Source organism: Mixophyes fleayi, chromosome 12 (assembly GCF_038048845.1).
Source record: "Mixophyes fleayi isolate aMixFle1 chromosome 12, aMixFle1.hap1, whole genome shotgun sequence".
NCBI lineage: Eukaryota > Metazoa > Chordata > Amphibia > Anura > Limnodynastidae > Mixophyes > Mixophyes fleayi.
In genome coordinates, this window is record NC_134413.1 from 58,876,848 (window position 1) to 58,895,549 (window position 18,702).

Below are 18,702 nucleotides of genomic sequence, written 5' to 3' on the forward strand. Positions count from 1 at the left end.
CCATCTTGATTTAATCCTTTAAGAATACAGTTTGCTGAATAAGAAGCTGAAACATGAATACGCAGTGAAGAAGAAACTGGTGGAATCATGAGCTAACTTCATCCTCGTATATATGCCCTACTTTCCTACTGATTGTCCGTACCACAAACCTCATAAACTGGTTAATTTCTGTTTAATATAATGTAACATCAATATATCCGCCACTTTTTCTTTTTCTTCTTCTGTTGTTTTTCATTAAATACATTCATACTCATTAAAGGATAAGGCAGAACTATGATATGTAGTTTATTTATTGTTCAGGCGCCAGAACAGCTAAAGGGTCCTCGGGTGACCAGAAAGGAACCCGGAACTTTACACAACATGGAGCTGTAAACAGTTACTGGGGAAGGACTAAGGGGAAGAACGTTGTCTTGCTTTAATACCAGTAATATTAAGTGCATTTGCCAGTTAAGCTTTACTCCGTGTATCTCCATTCATGTTTATAGCTCCATAATAAGGAAACTCCGGTCCCGTGTGTCTGCATTATCCGTTTGTAGACATGTCTTCTGAACAGTTTGAAACGCTACATGAGCTTTTTAAATTGCATTATGAACAATTGCAGAAGATGTCCCAGAAGCTGGAGAGTTACATTGGAGGTAAATGTATAGTTATTGTGAGGTTGAAAATGCCATGGGAAATGTACATATCTGGCAGTACTGTGTATTGCTGGGAGTGTCATTTAAATTAGGTTTCTTAACTACTGCTGATTTGAATTAATCATGTTAGTGCAAAACTAAAAAGTATACTCCTCAGGGTGGAGATTTTAAAGCATCATCCTACTATATTTATTATAACTTTGTTGCATGCAGATTTGTAATCTTGTAAATAAATAAAATTGAAATTTGTAATGTGAAAATGGCTTCCAATAAGAATGAAAGGTACAATTAACAAGCTACCAAATAAGATTTGTATGAAGAGGGTGTTTTTTTAATTTATTTTATTTTATTTTTGTTATTTATAGTTCAACACAAAATTGAACTATAAATTATCTGCTGCCAATAATCAGGGCATGACATTATTTTTTTTAGGTCACCCGCCCCTCCTCCTCCTCGTTTATGTCAGGCAAGTTTACAGTACATTTTGGTCTTCCAAATGATTTTCTTGGCTTGCCAAAGTGCACGTCAATCTCTCACTTTGCCTATTTATTAATCCATTTTACCATCTAAAATCTGTTTTCAGGGATCAACCAGAAATATAACTAGTTCTGAACAGGCAGTTACACATGAGGTAATGTACACCAGTTCAGGCTGGTGTACATTACTGTATGTGCAATTTTTCAGGTATGCTATATGGGGAGAGCATTGAGGTAAAGGGATTTTCGAATCCCTCACTGCATCTTATGGCTCTCCCCAGCTGGGTCACTGATAGGCCATGATCACAAGCCGTATGCATCTCTTCTGCGATCCGCTCATAACTAGTCAGTGAGTGCATGCTATATAATAGCATGAGACATTCTATTTCTGCTTATATACTAGAGGCATCAGGAAGGGAGAGTAGTGGCAGCCTGCATGCAGGAATGTTTGAGGGATGGTTTCAGATATACCTGGGTGCACTCAAAGGGTTTTACATTGCATACAGTATTTATTTGTATATACTTTTTATTATTTCTAAAATATGTAGTGTATCATAGATTACTGTTTTTAGTAGACTTTTTTTTATCTTATTTTTTTTTTAAAAAAATAATTCTGGCTTGCCTTGTTAAATATACATTATAAAAAAGTGTCTGGCCCTGTAGAAGGTGTGTAATGTGGGCTGGTGAAAACTGTTTATCAGTCTTGAACAATTTTGTCTTTCTAGGGTGCAAACATGTGGGCAGCACTCTACAAAATAGTAAATCTTAAAGTGGCAGTGGCTTCTGATGTGAACATGACAAATGGGGTAATCCATTGTCTTTAAGCCAATGGCCTAGGGGCTTCGTACATTGTGGTGTTTAGAATTTAACTGGGCAAGCTAAAGCTTGGCTGGACAGCCATCAGATATTTCTTTCCCCAACACCTTTTCACCAGTTTGACTTTAAGGACTTTTAATTTAAGCATATGTAACATTTGAATGCACAAACTGCATTTGATACAGGACAACAAAACTGTATCAAGTGTAGTCCTGTTTTGTGTAGACCTATTGCAAGCCTTTAACGTAGAATAAAGTTATTAGTATATTTGTAGGGTTCCATAACATGCTGAGAATAAGAATGAACAAACCCAAGTGCACTTGACTATATTGTCGTCTTTTTTTCCCCTCTGTTTTATTAAAATAAACGTTTTATCGCAATATGCAAATAAATGTACACAAAGTAAGAAAAATATCATGAGTACACTGCAAAATAAATGGCTATTGCTGGTGAGAATGAGTAAAGTAGAAAATGTGCAAAATGGTTTTGTCATATAAGGATAAAGCAGGTAATTTGGAAGGTATTAGAATAAATTGCAGAGTTTTGGACTCTTCTTTAAAGTATGATCTTGCATGTTTTCTCATAATCTTTGTATTTGTTGGCTAGAATGATTACGTCATACAGGTGTGATTCTAGTGATGTAGAAATGTGTGAAATGTTCTATATGATGTCATGCAATTTCTTTTTATTCTTTAATGAATAATGTCATCATGAAGTTTTGGGGGGTGGAGCTAGTTGGTCACAATATTAACAGCTCAACTTCCTGTGGTGTTTTGGACAGAATGTTAAGCATGCCTCACAACTGATTTAGGTGGGACAGTACCTTTTTGAAGTTCTGTCTTGCTGCCCCGACCATCTGCACATTTGTCTCTACTGTCACAATGTTGGGTTTTATGACCTGTTTCCTGCTGCTCTGTACAGATTCTGTAGAGATCCTGTGTAATGTGCACTACCCCTGGCCAATACATAACTAACAAAATACAAAGCACAAATATATTTACTGCCTCTGAGATCTGGATAGTTGAAAAGTAGTGTCCAGATTCTACTTCTCAGAACTACATTAATTTCTGTATCTCATCTCTGCAACTGTGTTTTAAGTATGTTATAGGAAATTGTTATCTGTTTAAACTTAGGTTGGCCCAGTATTTTATTGCTGCCTAATTTATGATAGGTCTCTGGCCCCCCTCTATCCTATTCCACAAATGTTTTCTCTTCCTTTGATTAGCTGACCAATTAGCACATCTGTAGTGTATTCCAAATTAGACTGACTATATCTTAGCTTTAGTCTATGGGGAGACGTATGTAGGGGTAGACGTGTGTGATTTTTACACAAAGTGGACAAAAATGCACAGTTAGACAACACAGTTGGACTACATTTGACTTGATTTTACTTTCAGCAATAAGCTACATCTGCCACAGCCTATTTCTGCATTACTTGTCTTTCTATATGAAACACTGCAAAGAGGTAATTCTTTAAAATCCCCTAACTTTTTGGTTTTAACTTCTTTTATCACAATGTGGAACAAATTGCTTTTCTTGGTCTCTTTTCATGGCATGATCTTTAGAACTGTGTCCTCTTTCACCCCTCCACCAACACAAACATTTGTTCATATTGCACCTGCATTACTCCACTCACCTCTAGTCAATACCCACGAACTGCTGTCCTATTTATTATCTCTAACAAGTACAGCCTCCACCTGTCGCCAGAAAATAAAAGGTCACACATCTTACAATCCCCTTACCTATCTTTCTCTCTCTCTGCTTCTATTAGCTGGTGATATATCACCTAATCCAGGTCCCCCACAATCTCCTCACACACACACAGATCAGAGCACTACCGTTCTAAAGCAAACCTCAAACACATCACCTGTCTCCCCTCTTTTCCAAAGTCCTTTAAATGTGTCCTTTGGAATGCATGTTCTGTTTGTAACAAACTTCCCTCCACTCATGATCTCTTCCTCTCAAAAAATCTCAACCTTCTGGCAATAACTGAAACATGGCTCATGCAATCAGACACTGCCTCACCTGCAGCACTTTCATATGGTGGCCTCCATCTCATCCACACCTCCAGACCTGAAGGCAGACAAGGAGGTGGGGTTGGACTACTTCTCTCCCCACAGTGCACGTTTACAGTTCTACCAAATGTTCCATCACTCACGTTCACATCTTTTGAAGTACATGCTATTACACTCTCTCTACGTGTTGCAGTGATCTACCGTCCCCCTGGAGCACACCAACAATTTATTGAGGATTTCTCTGCATGGCTCCCTCACTTCTTATCTTCAGACATCCCCACCATCTTCATGGGTGATTTCAACATCCCCATTGATAACCCACCTTCCAAAGCTGCTTCCAAACTACTCTCTCTAACCTCCTCACTTGACCTCTCACAGTGGATTGAATCATCTACTCATAAGGATGGCCACTGCCTTGATCTTGTTTTCTCTAGACTATGCTCAGTTTCTAACTTTCTTAACACACCCTTCCCACTCTCGGATCATCACCTTATCAGCTACTCAATCACCCCCACTGTTCTAACCTCTCTACTGTCTAACTCTACCAAGCCTCCTCATACCCGCAGAAATCTGAATTCTATTAATCTTCAACAATTTTCCACCTCTCTCCAACACCTTCTCATCCCCTGAGATGGCAGTACCCCATTTTCACCAAACCTTAGCAACGGCCCTTGATCAAGTGGCTCCAGCGACACTACATACTACACGTCGACTTCGATTGCAACCGTGGCACACTAAAGCAACACGAAATCTTCAAAAACTGTCCCGTAAAGCAGAACGTCACTGGCGTAAATCTCGCACCTCTAACGACTTCTTCACATATACTTCTGTCTACCACTCCTATCGAAATGCTCTGGACACTGCAAAACAAACATACTTCCAATCTCTTATCTATGCTCAGGCTTCTAACCCCAAACGCCTTTTCAATACATTTAAATATCTTCTCAATCCTCCCACCCCGAACCCTCCATCTACTGTCAGTGCTCAGGATCTTGCTTCCTACTTCAAGGACAAGATTGACAAGATCAGACTAGAAATTGTATCCTCTTCCTCGACAAGCAATCGGCCCAATTCCTTCCCACTACCCTCTGACACCCTCTCTTCATTTGACCCCACAAATGAAGAGGAAATTTCTACGCTATTCTTATCTTCCTACTCTACCTCCTGTCCTCTTGATCCTATTCCCTTGCAAATTGGTAGATCCTTGTCTCCTGCGCTCATTTCACCTCTAACTCAAATCTGTAATCTCTCGCTCTCTACTGGCATCTTTCCATCACTATACAAGCATGCAGTGATTACTCCTATTCTAAAAAAACAATTCCGACCCAAACTCTCTATCAAATTACCGTCCCATCTCTCAGCTGCCGTGCCCCTCCAAGCTTCTAGAGAGACTTGCCTACACTCGCCTCACACGCTTTCTTTCCGCTAACAACCTGTTGGATCCTCTTCAGTCTGGCTTTCGTTCTCAACACTCCACAGAGACTGCGTTGACCAAGGTTGTCAATGATCTGATCACTGCTAAAACTGAACGCCATTACTCTCTCCTAATTCTCCTGGATCTCTCGGCTGCATTTGACACTGTTGACCACTCTCTCCTCATACAAACGCTGCAATCCCTAGGTCTTCAAGACACTGTTCTATCCTGGTTCTCATCCTACCTCTCTAATCGCTCTTTCACTGTTACTTTCTCTGGAGCCACCTCTGCTCCGCTTTCTTTATCAGTTGGAGTACCACAAGGCTCAGTGCTAGGTCCTCTGCTGTTCTCTATCTATACCGCTTCTCTTGGAAATCTAATAAGTTCCTTTGGCTTTCAGTATCATCTCTATGCGGATGATACCCAAATCTATCTATCCTCTCCTGATCTCTCGACATCTGTGTTGTCCCGAGTAACTGACTGTCTTTCTGCCATTTCATCTTGGATGTCCTCTCGCCAACTCAAACTTAATCTTTCTAAAACAGAGTTAATAATATTCCCACCCACCAACAAGAGCATACCTGACATTTCTATCTCTGTTGATAACATGACCATAAATCCCACCCACAAGCTCGCTGCCTAGGTGTAATCCTTGACTCACACCTATCCTTTGTTCCCCACATTGACTCTATATCTAAATCCTGCTACATACATCTAAAGAACATTTCCAGAATTCGCACATATCTCACGCAAGACACTGCAAAAACCTTAATTCATGCACTCCTCATCTCCCGCATTGACTATTGCAATTCCCTCCTTACTGGTCTTCCCAAAAACAGACTCAAACCTCTACAATCTATTTTGCACGCTGCGGCAAGACTGATTTTCCTTGCAAATCGTTCTTCCTCTGTTGAATCACTCTGTATGTCTCTACACTAGCTGCCTGTTTTGTACCGAATCCAATATAAAATACTTTTACTAACCTACAAGGCCATCAACAAAGCTGCACCAACATACATCTCCTCTCTTGTCTCAAAATATCTCCCAACTCAGCAACTCCGTTCTACACAAGATCTGGGTCTCTCATCCACCCTCATTACATCCTCCCATTCCCGGTTACAGGACTTTTTTCGGGCTGCACCCACTCTATGGAATTCTCTCCCTCGCACAGTAAGACTCTCCTCTGGTCTACAAACTTTCAAGCGTTCTCTGAAAACCCACCTCTTCAGACAAGCTTATAATATTCCTCAGCCACCCTCTTAACCTCGCTACCTTTAGCCTGTTACACAATTTCACACAAGACAACTACCCCCTGACCAACATTGTTGTGTGACGGGTTCATTTAGCTAATGAGTCACTTTTACTTTTGCAGTCTGGCTGGGCCAAAATGCAAAATGTAGACTTAACCTCGTGCCAATCTCTCATTGTCCCATAGATTGTAAGCTTGCGAGCGGGGCCTTCTCACCTCTTTGTCTGTTTTACCGAGTTTGTTTATTAGTTTATTATGTTTGTCCCCAATTGTAAAGCGCTACGGAATATGTTGGCGCTATATAAATAAATGATGATGATGGGGATTCCCTTTAGCGAAACTGAAACTTTCCAGAGAAAGAGAGAGGGAGACACAGAAAGATAGTCAATCATGGCAGCTGCTCATGAAAAGTGAACATTTGGTAGTCTTTTAAATATGGACTGCCATATTACTGTCTACTCAAAAACCATTCGATTACATAGCTGGGGCCACTTTACAGATGAAGAAAAAGAACTTTTGATTCTGAGAACTGAAATTTCAAATGCAGTAACCAATGATCCTGGAACCTCAGTGTGCTACCGTCATGAAAAGCTTCTGCTGCTAAGATATGAAGAATTTCAGAAAACATGCTGTAATCCTTTCTTGTCTGACAAAATGTCACTGAAGTGTTCTAAAGAACATAGTGACTGTCGGCGTCATGTTGTTATTAAGCCAAGACAGAGACTTTGCCCAAAATGCAGAATTCAACTGTTGCACTGTAAAGAACAAACAGACATAGATATGCCAACAGAAAAAGTTGAATCCCTGGTGGAGGATGTAGCTGAACCAGCAGAAACAGATGAGCTGAATGAAAGTATTACAAAGCTTGGTTGTTCACCAGTGAAATTACATGGGGTAAAGAGAAGACACCGGGAGGCATACACTAAAAGAAAGAGCAGGCAAGTACAACCATTCAAGAGAAGCTTACTGAAATGTTGTTTCTCCCTAGCAATCACTAGAATCGCCCCAGAAAGTAAGCGAATGTTCAGGTTGTAATGATTTACAGAGTGTGATATATAAATTAAAGCAAAAGTGTGAAGAGGTGCCACGACAAGAAGTAATAAAAATATTAACTCTGGCACCAAACAGCTGGACAATTAAGCAGACTACAGAAGAATTTAATGTCAGGCGTCTAGAAACAGAAAAGACTGTGGCAGGAACATGTTCTCATCACAGATTTTGGCCTATTAGTAATGATGAGCTACACATATATTGATTGTCATCAGACGACATAAAGACAGCAGGAACCAGAGTTAGTGTCACTATGACCACAGTCACAAAACATGTAGACAAAAGTGATCTGGAACATACATAGCAGCAGTGTATGACAACATCTGGTACATTGGGTATATCATTCAATGCAATGAGGAGGAACAAGATGTGCTGATACACTTCATGAAACAAAACCAATCAACAAATGTGCTGTCCTGGCCTTCAAGAGATAAGTGTTTTGTTCCTTTTATTCACATTCTCTGTGTAACGGAAGTGCCTACTATCCAAGGAAGTACTGGAAGGCAGTATATACTTTCTGCTGACACTTTAAGGAAAATTACGGACCGTTACAACAAGTTCCAAACAAGGAAAAAATAATGAGATTGTTGACTCAACTTCAGTTATGGACTAAAGCTATGTTAAAGGTTTTAAATTTCATGGTTTCTTGAAACCGCATACATAGTTAACACAACAGTAATCGAACATCAACTTCATTATTTTCTTTCTCCACTATGAAACGGAGTACCCTGTAGATTTTCTTGTGGTAGTAATGCGCATACCCTTTTTAAACACCCTTCACACCCCCCCCCCCCCCCCAAAAAAAAAAATAAAAAATGGGATCCCTAATGTTGATTGAACCTAGTGTTTTCAATTCTATTCCAAAAACGTGCATTTTTGCCGTAATGCAAAACATGAGGCATATAAAGTAATTTGGTTTGGATTCGGGAGGGAGAGTTACATCTAGGGGTCCAAATTTTGTGGTGATTCCTTAATAATCTCCTGTGATATTTCATATTTGAACAGGAGGTAGCAAGCGATTTCATTGAGCTTGTGATTTCACTGCTTTTTTGATTTCAAGTGCTGTTTTTGTTTAAAGTGTGGAGTTGGTTCCAGTAAGGAGTTGAATCCAGGAAGGGGTTTAATCTGGAAAGTGGCTAGGAAAGGCTAGTACTAAAGTTCACTGTAGGCTATAAGAAGTTAGGTTAGCCATAATAAGATGAGTAGTAGCAGGCTTGATGATCTCACTCAATGCATATCTTATCATATGTATGCACACTTGGAGCAAGTGTTCCAAGGTTTATACCTCTGTGAGAAATGTGAGCAATTGGTCTCTTTGGAAGCCCAGGTAACTGATCTAAAGCTGACCATTGCAACATTGAGAGACATTGCCAACCTGGAGCAGAGTTTACAGCTCACCGTTGATGCGTTAGCTGAGCAGGGTGGAGCAGAGACAGAGGAGGATGCACAGGTAGGCAGCTGGGTAACAGTTACTAGGGGTAGCAGAGGGAGGAAGAGGCAGGCCAGTTCTGAGCTAGGCAATCCCAGCAGATTTGCCAGATTGGATGAAGATACTGTGGAAGGCAGTTCAGAATTGGTAGAGTTGGATGACACTGCTTCCTCTAGCAACCAGGGGAATGGTCTCTCCAGCACAGAAGGGACCAAAGTTACTCAGGGACCCAGGCAGATTGTGGTGGTAGGGGATTCAATTATTAGGAAGGTAGATAGGGCAATCTGTTACCGGGACCGTGCATGCCGAACAGTGTGTTGTCTCCCGGGTGCTCGGGCTCGGCATATTGCGGATCGGGTGGACAGATTGTTGGGAGGGGCTGGGAATGACCCAGCGGTTTTGGTGCATGTTGGCACCAATGACCGAGTTAGAGGAAGAAGGGGTGTCCTAAAGAATGATTTCAGGGACATAGGTCACAAACTTAAGGCAAGGATATCCAAGGTAGTATTTTCGGAAATACTACATGTGCCACACGCTAGTCCAGGGAGGCAGCGGGAGATTAGGGAGGTTAATGCGTGGCTAAAAGATTGGTGTAGGAAGGAGGGTTTTGGATTCTTAGAGCACTGGGCTGATTTCTCGGTCAGTTGCCATCTTTATTGTCGTGATGGATTGCACCTGAATGAGGAGGGGGCTGCAGTGCTAGGGGAGAGGATGGTTAGAAGGTTGGAGGAGATTTTAAACTAGGCTCCGGGGGGGAGGGGCAAGCAAGTATTTATGGGATAGACATTGAGAGTAGTAAGGAGGAATTTAACAAGAGTAAAGGGGGTGGAGAGGGGGGAAAGGGAAGCATAGCCGATAAGGAGCGGCCCTTTTTAAAGCAAAAAGAAATACCTAAGGGAGGCAATAGACTTAAGTGTATGCTTGCAAATGCAAGAAGCCTGACAGGTAAAATGGGGGAGTTAGAACTAGTAGCAATGAATGAGCAGTATGATATTATAGGTATTACTGAGACCTGGTTGGATGATACACATGACTGAACAGTCAACTTGGAAGGCTATTCTCTCTTCAGGAGGGATAGGGTAAATAAAAGGGGAGGAGGAGTATGTCTTTATATTAAACCAGAATTAAAACCAAGTATTTAGGAAGTTATATACGAGAATATTGGTGATAATATAGAGGCATTGTGGGTGGAAATATCCAGCGGAGGAAAAAGTTCAGAGAAGTTTCTGATAGGGATATGCTATAAACCGCCAGATATTAGTACGATTGAGGAAGCCCAACTTCTACAGCAAATTGAAAAGGCTACACAACTAGGTCAAATTTTAATTATGGGGGATTTTAATTATCCGGACATTGATTGGAGTACTGAGACCTGCGGTACAGCTAGGGGAAATAGGTTTCTGAGCACGCTAAAAGACCATTACATGTCCCAATTAGTTGAGGAACCAACTAGGAACCGGACTATACTGGACCTAGTAATAACAAACAATGTAGACGTAATATCAAATATTCAAGTAAAGGAGCACTTGGGAAACAGTGATCATAATATGGTCTCATTTGAAATTAGTTTCCAGAAACAACAGTATAAGGGATCAACTAGGACTTTAAACTTTAAAAAGGCAAATTTTAATATGCTAAAGGAGTCTATAAAGAGCATAGACTGGGACAAAGCCTTTGAAGGAAAAAATACGGAAGAAATGTGGGCTGTCTTTAAAATGTTGTTGGAAACATACACGTATAAGTTCATTCCTATGGGAAATAAATGTAAAAGAATTAAGTCTAAACCAATGTGGCTAAATAAAAAGGTAAGGGAAGAAATGCAAAGGAAGAAGCGTGCATTTAAATTGTTTAAGTCTGAAGGGTCAGAGGAGTCCTTCCATAGGTACAAGGAATGTAATAAAACATGCAAAAAGGAAATTAGATTGGCTAAATTAGAAAATGAAAGGCACGTTGCAAAAGAAAGTAAGACAAACCCCAAAAAGTTTTTTAAGTATATAAATGGAAAAAGGATTAAAAAAGATAATATAGGACCCCTAAGAAGTGAGATGGGTGAATTGATAATTGATACTAAGCAAAAAGCAGAGATATTAAGCACGTTCTTTTCTTCAGTATTTACCAGAGAGGAACAAATGGCAGGAGTAACACATAAAAATGGAAATGAAACCATGCCATTAATTAATACTTGGTTGTCAAAGAAAGAAGTCCAAAGGCGACTGAAGAATATTAAGATAAATAAAGCTCCAGGTCCAGATGGCATACACCCAAGGGTCCTTATGGAGTTAAACTCGGAAATAGCTAGACCGCTATTCTTAATTTTCAGAGATTCAATCTCATCAGGCTCAGTACCAAGGGATTGGCGAATAGCAGATGTGGTGCCGTTGTTTAAAAAGGGGACGAGATCACAACCAGAGAATTATAGACCTGTAAGCCTGACATCAATAGTGGGGAAACTACTGGAAGGTATTTTAAGGGACAGTATTCAGGATTACTTGGTACGCAATAAAATTATTAGTGGGAATCAACATGGATTTGTGAGGGATAGGTCATGTCAAACTAATCTAATTAGTTTCTACGAGGAAGTTAGTGGGAACTTAGACCAGGGCAGGACAGTAGATGTGGTCTACTTTAGATTTTGCAAAGGCTTTTGATACAGTGCCACGCAAGAGGTTGGTTTACATAATAAGGGAACTGGGTCTAGAAATCAAAATTTGTACTTGGATCGAAAACTGGTTAGAGAATAGGGAACAGAGAGTTGTGATAATTGGAACATTTTCTAATTGGTCAAAGGTCTTAAGTGGAGTACCTCAAGGTTCCGTGCTGGGACCACTCCTTTTTAATATATTAATGACCTTGGTGATGGTTTAGAGAGTAAAGTTTCTATTTTTGCAGATGACACTAAACTCTGTAAGGTAATAAAATCAGAGCAAGATGTAGCTTCTCTACAGAGGGACTTAAATAAACTGGAGGATTGGGCGGCTAAATGGAATATGAGGTTTAACACAGATAAATGTAAGGTTATGCATTCAGGGATCAAAAACAAGAACGCAATCTATAAATTAAATGGAATTAATTTGGGAGAATCTATAATGGAAAAGGATTTGGGAGTGCTCGTAGACAGTAGACTTAGCAATAGTGCTCAATGTCAAGCAGCAGCTGCAAGGGCAAATAAAGTATTGGCATGCATAAAAAGGGGCATAGATGCAAGGGAAGACAGTGTAATTTTGCCACTGTATAAATCATTGGTAAGACCTCATCTTGAATATGCAGTACAGTTCTGGGCACCACTCTATAAAAAAGATAATTTGGAACTAGAAAGGGTTCAGAGAAGGGCGACAAAATTGATAAAGGGTATGGAGTCATTAAGTTATGAGGAAAGGTTAGCCAGTTTAGGCATGTTTACTTTAGAAAAGAGGCGTCTAAGGGGAGATATGATTACTATGTACAAATACATTAGGGGTCAATACAGAGAGCTTTCATGGGAACTTTTTACCCCAAGGACCATACACAGGACACGTGGTCATCCCCTATGGTTAGAGGAGAGGAAATTTCACAACCAGCAAAGGAAGGGGTTCTTTACAGTAAGGGCAGTCAAGATATGGAATTCATTGCCAGGGAAGGTTGTGATGGCAGATTCAATAGATATGTTTAAGAAATTGTTAGACAAATTTTTAGCGGAAAAGTGTATCCAGGGATACGACCGTTAATTTAAAATAAAGGATAGTAGTGGATATAGGGTAAAAATTGGATTGCAATATTGAGTCTGGGGGGATTTTCAAAATTGAAACAGATGGGCGGTTGCCTACTCTGTATTAATTTCAATTATAATTGCAGGATCGCAGGAGATCCAAAATAGGTTGAACTTGATGGACTGGTGTCTTTTTTTTCAACCTCATCAACTATGTTACTATGTAAATAAACTGGATAAAGAAGCAGCGTTTAGTAAATTATTTATCAATATTTAATCAACTAATTGTCAGACAGTCGAGATATTTTGCAGAAATAATTGTTTTGGCGTCCTCTCAAATAAAAAAAAATCTAACAAATCTGAGATCGGTGGTGGACATCCCTCGTTGAATCGACATGGAAGTGTGGCAGCCTATTAATGTTGATTTTATAGGCTGCCACACTGATCAGCAGTGGCAGATATTGGGGAAAACAGCATGCATAAAACAGGAACCTACAAGGTAAACCCTGCTCATGAGTGCTGATGATCTACTGAGAAAAGGGTAGAGCTAAGATGAGCAAATTTAGAGATAAGGTTTGAAATTTATGCAGAGCTGGTGTTGAGGGCTTTGTTGAGGAGAGTGGGTAATTTAAATTGGATTCTGGATAATATAGTGAGCCAGTGTAAGGATTTTTAGAGTGGTATGAAGGATGTGGAGAGAGGAATATTAGTGTTGCCTTGGCATTTAGGACTGTCAGCGATATTTCGTCAGTGGTCAGATCAGATAAGATGTATCAGATTAATACAGCCGGCCGGAGAGTCAGTGAAATACACACAAGTATGGTATTTCAAAAACTCTTATTTACTAGGGCAAAGACATCCGTTTTTGAAGTTCAGATTACATAGACATATCACAATCATGCAAGCGTATCAAGTATGTAAAATAGAAGGCATTATGCCAGTCAATAGAAAAGTACATATCTCAAGGCTATGCAGACTAGAGGAAAAATACATTGGATGTGGGTATAATATTTCAATGTATTCTAGAAATATAACTAATGAGCTGATGTAATATCTATGCATCTAATTAGACCTTGGGTTTAACAAGTAACACGAGCTGTTGTGTATCTTACCAGGTACTGAGCCAATATCTCATCTATACAAACATTAAGACCTTGACTTCAGCAAGTGACAAAGTACAGCTGCAGACTATGAAATTAAACTGCTTGTAGTTTCATTTCATACTTTTTTGAAGAAGAAAAACGTTAACACTTTTAAGACTGATTTAAGTGGCGACAGATGGGTGATGGAAATGCCATATAAGAGGGGGTGGCAGTAACTCAAGTGAGAGATAAGAGTATAGACAAACTTATTTGTAAGTACAGCATATTCTACGAGAAGATATCTGCTTTTTGTAGTGTTGGGACATCTGTGTGGAAATGGCAGAGACACTGATAGTGGAGGAGGAGAGCGGTCACGGGAGGAAAGATAGATTTGGGTGTCTAAATGAACGTATATGTTCACCAAGAGAAGAGGTGTACAGTAGAAAAAGCAGAGAACAGAATTCTAATGTTAGAGGTAACATGAAAAGGGAAAGGGAGCTAGTGAAGAAATGTGGGTAAAGATGAAAGGATTAGATTGGAAGGATTGTAAATGGGTGGAAAGCATGAGCATATAGAAAGGATTGCAGAGTGAGATGGACGCCATGATGATTGTGGGTGCAAGGGGTTTTTTTTTTGTCTGTGTAGTTTGGTGAGTGATGTAGGAGCAGAAAAGCTCCTAGGAGAAGACATGCGAGAATGTTAGTTTGTAATGAGGAGGAAAAATTGATACAAAAGCGAGAACTAGAATGCCGGAAAGAGACTTGTGGTGAAAATGAGTTGGAGACAATAGGGGAGGTCATTTATGTTGGGACATGGTGAGATAATGTGTGTGTATATCACATTGCTCCATGTGTACATATAATATACACAAATCTAGAAGCTAGTTGGAACTTTTAAGGCGCTGGATAAGAAGTACATCCATTGGATTGAATACATATGGCTTCAAAAGCTTGTAAAAAGCCGTTATTTCTCTGAGGTGTATTCATTGGTTATTTGGCACCTTGGATTTGTAGATATATCTTTTAAGTATAAGGAAGGTGCTCTTCACTAATACATGGAAACCCCTTTGTGAAACTACCAAAAGCACAAATAGCAGGCCTATTACACATTTTTAGGAGTGTGTTTTGTCCAAAGGCACTAAAGATTCTTACAGACTTGTGCTTTCCCTTGTAGTAGCCCACTATTTTTCCAGGCAGATTGACCTAGGAATTGCATAAAAAAAAATGGAAAAGCTTATACCAAATAAAATCATTAACTGAGCTCCATAGATTGTAATCTTGAGAGTAGTGCCCTCTTAACTCTGTTAGTATTACCCAGTTTTAGTACTGTTCTTTTCCAATTGTAGAGCGCTATGGAATTTGCTGGCACTATATAAATAGATGATGATGTGATGCTTTTCAGTCTGCAGGATGTTCGAGTTTTTATTAATTTGTGATATTTGTTTAATCTCCAAAACATAGTACATCTGATTAGTGTCTAATATCTTCTAAAAAGATGATGATACAGTAAGGATCATACTGGGTCACCATAATAGGGACAAGACTGTAGAATGTGGGTTTGGCCTTGCGTTCAAATCCTTCATCTTATTTAACAAGAGGAGAACAAATGAAGTAGAAATATTTATGCAGTCCTGCCCCAATGGTTATAAATATAGTAATTTTGTGTCTGCTACAAATACTAGCCAGTTAATCAAAGCTAGGGCTGCCTTCATTGTCACAAAAAAATATGTTCATCTGCAATTGCATATAAACAAATAAAAACTATTTTACTGTTTGACATGTGAATGTTGGATAAATCAATAGTTGTCTCCCGAAACAACGCTAATTATTTGCTTTTTTATTGCTATCATTGAGAAAATACTTTTCTAGATCAACTATTTAGCTATTTTACAGTAATGACATGTTTCAGCACTATTTAAAAGTCGTTTTGTTTTGTATACATATATTGCCATGCAGCTGGTGCCATATAGAATATGGGGTTATCTGAGTGTGGACTTATTTCTTCTCTGGTTTTGTCTCGATATATATTGCCTTATGTTGTCCTAGCAGCTATCAAGCTTATTTAAGGCTGCTTTGTGTTTGGCCCACAAGTCAGCCCTTGTCAGATGTAAGCCCATATATATGGGAGGTGAGTACATCTGATTTTTATGGTGTTTGAAGCATATAGGTCAGTCTAGGACCTGCATGCAATGAAATACACTTGAAGCTGGGATGCAGTTTTAAATGTTTTGATCAGAACATGAACCGATAGCTCAATCTCATTTTGCTAGATACACACAGATATGCAGTTCATTTTTAAAGCGGTTATGGTGAAATATATACCCTACTCAAGGTGCCATTCACCAGAAGCTTTGGAGACTGCTCTGTGCAGGCCCTCTTTTTCAGGACTCCGTCTTGCCTTACAGCCATGGCAGAAAGCTGGGGCTGTGTGACGCTACAGAGGGATGTGGGAGCTGAGAACCAATAAGAAGCCCCATTCTCTGTGATATCCTTGAGATTGTGGCTTCTGACTGTTCCTCCTGCTCACACCCCTTTCAGCAGCGATTTACGAGTGGTCAGCAGAAATATCTCCCACAGTTATTAAGGTGGCTTTAAAAAGACAAAACAAAAAAAAAAAACACTAATTGAATGGGTAGTAAAAAAATAATCATATGGTTATTGTAGTAGAGAATGCTTAATTTTCTTTGCTTAATCCTTATGATATATAAGGTGTTCATTCTTTCATTCTGGTCTTTTATTTTTTTTTTCTTTTGCTTTTTAACCTGCATTTTAGCTGGGTTAGAAGTTTTTATGGTGATGCGGAACGGTTTTGTATATTTGGGCTTACCTTTCTATTAAAGCGTTGGCGTACTTGTGAAGCTTCCTGTCTGCCCTTTGGGGTTGGTGGAGTATTTTTTCTGTCTTCTTGAAAAAGCAGAATTGACATGCCGTCCCCAGCAGTTATGTCTTCATGGAAGCTCAAAACTGACGCAGACCCTTACTTAGGACCCGTGAGTCTGAAGTAGCTGGCATCTTCAATACAGTGGTGCGTGTATCTAAGTAGGAAGCATAATCTAAGGTCGGCTAACTAGAAATCCTCGACATGTTTGTTTTCTCCAGAGACGTAAAAGGGCAGTTTGGAACACCATAATGCTGGCCTCGGTAACAGCAGTATACCAGAGAAAACTTTAATACATGTTGGAGAGTCAGGTGAACTGGCCACTTGCCTCCTCTGGAGAAGTATCCTTCACCCTGCTTGTTCGACTTATGATTCTGTGAGTGCTGAAAGGTATAAATATGTAATTTAATTTTAGTTTCCATAACTTCTCAATAGGTGGGATTACTGTCTGGTTATCTATCATTATCAGGTGAACTATCCATAAACACTTTCAATCTGTATTTACTGTATACCGAAGCATTATATATTACAACATTGTTTATACATTGAACTCTCTCTGTGCTGCAGTTTTAAATTAAACCCTCACTTTTACATAATTTTTTTATTGAGGTTGCTTTTTTCTATATTCATCTGCTTTATATGTGGATACATTTCTAAGTGCTTATCACTACTAATATTAATAAATGTTTGTTTATCTTGGAGCTTTCTTATCTGTCATATTCATTGTAAGTTATATTGCAGTTGATGTAGATTGGCACATCTTATTGTTTCTTTTTCTATGTGATAATGTGGTGGCACCCCTGTTCTAAAGGAGCTGACTTTGCTATATTTAAAATATATTTTTTATATACCCAGGGATATAATTCCAATTTAATTTAGGATATTTTTTCTTGATTGGTTCAAAGACTTATCTCCGTCTGTTAGGGATTTCTTCTGCCATAGTCATTCTTCCGAGGGCAAGGTGGCATATGCGAGACATTCAACTGAATCTACTTACCCAGTGGGATTTTAACTCTGAAAAACTGTTTATAAGATCTAGAGAATCTAATAAACTTGACTGGAGGCAGTGTTCAAGATTAAGACGTTAAGGTATGAATTTTTGAGAACCATATTGGAATGTGCACACAACAGAATAATGCTCCACAGGTTGGGGAGCTCATCTGCTTGCAGAAGTGATACAAGGCACATGATCAAAGTACAAAAAGACATTTGAACATTTGAACACAAATGTTCAAGAAATGAATACCGTTTGGCCTGCATTTTGGAAGTTTCAGTCATCTGAATGTCCCTTTTTTTTTTTTTTTTTTTCTTTCCCCCGACAACAGAATAGTAGTCTCTTTTCTAAACAAGCATGGAGGCATCAAGAGCAACACAATGTTGTCAGAAGTTGCAGCGGTAATATCTTGGGCAGAGAACAATTTGACATCCTGTTCTGCACTTCATGTAGCAGGCAAATACTGTACCATAGCAGAATACATCAGCAGGTGTTGGATCTATCCAGATGAATGGTCCTTACACAAGAAGTATTTCAGCTACTTGTTCAGAGATTTGGTCTTCCTGACATGGAATTAATGGCAACATCCCAAAATGCCAAGGTAATCAGGTTTTACTCCTGTCACAGAGACATCGGGGCATTTGGAGTAGATGCTTTTTCAATACCGTGGAACTTCAATCTAGGGTATGTGTTCCCTCCTTTTCCCATCATTGCCTGCACTCTGAGAATAATCAAGAAAGAGGCAGTGAAGGTGGTAGTAATCCCTCCATATTGTCCTCTCCCCCAAGATTTGCAGAGGCTTAGAGCAGTGTTTCCCAACCCTAGTCCTCAAGTACCCCTAACAGTGCCCTAACCTGTGCTCCAGCAAGGAGATATGGAAAACATGCACTGTTAGGGGTACTTGAGGACTAGATCTAGTGCTTAAATCACAGATGGGATTCTTGTCTGGTTGATGTAAGAGATCAAGTCTACCATCCTGG

General features: G+C 39.5%; 1 protein-coding gene across 2 annotated transcripts in view; it reads left to right on the forward strand.

Annotated features, from left to right (window-relative positions):
• The first annotated feature begins 322 nt into the window (after positions 1-322).
• Positions 323-18,702, forward strand: part of VTI1B (vesicle transport through interaction with t-SNAREs 1B) — a 98,103-nt gene continuing 79,723 nt past the window's right edge. For both annotated transcript variants that reach the window (XR_012680268.1, XM_075193091.1), the window contains exon 1: positions 323-635. Coding sequence is in view for 1 of the 2 variants with exons in the window: in XM_075193091.1 (XP_075049192.1) it covers positions 539-635 (97 nt within the window). In the remaining variant the exon portion in view is untranslated. The remainder of the gene's footprint in view (positions 636-18,702) is intronic.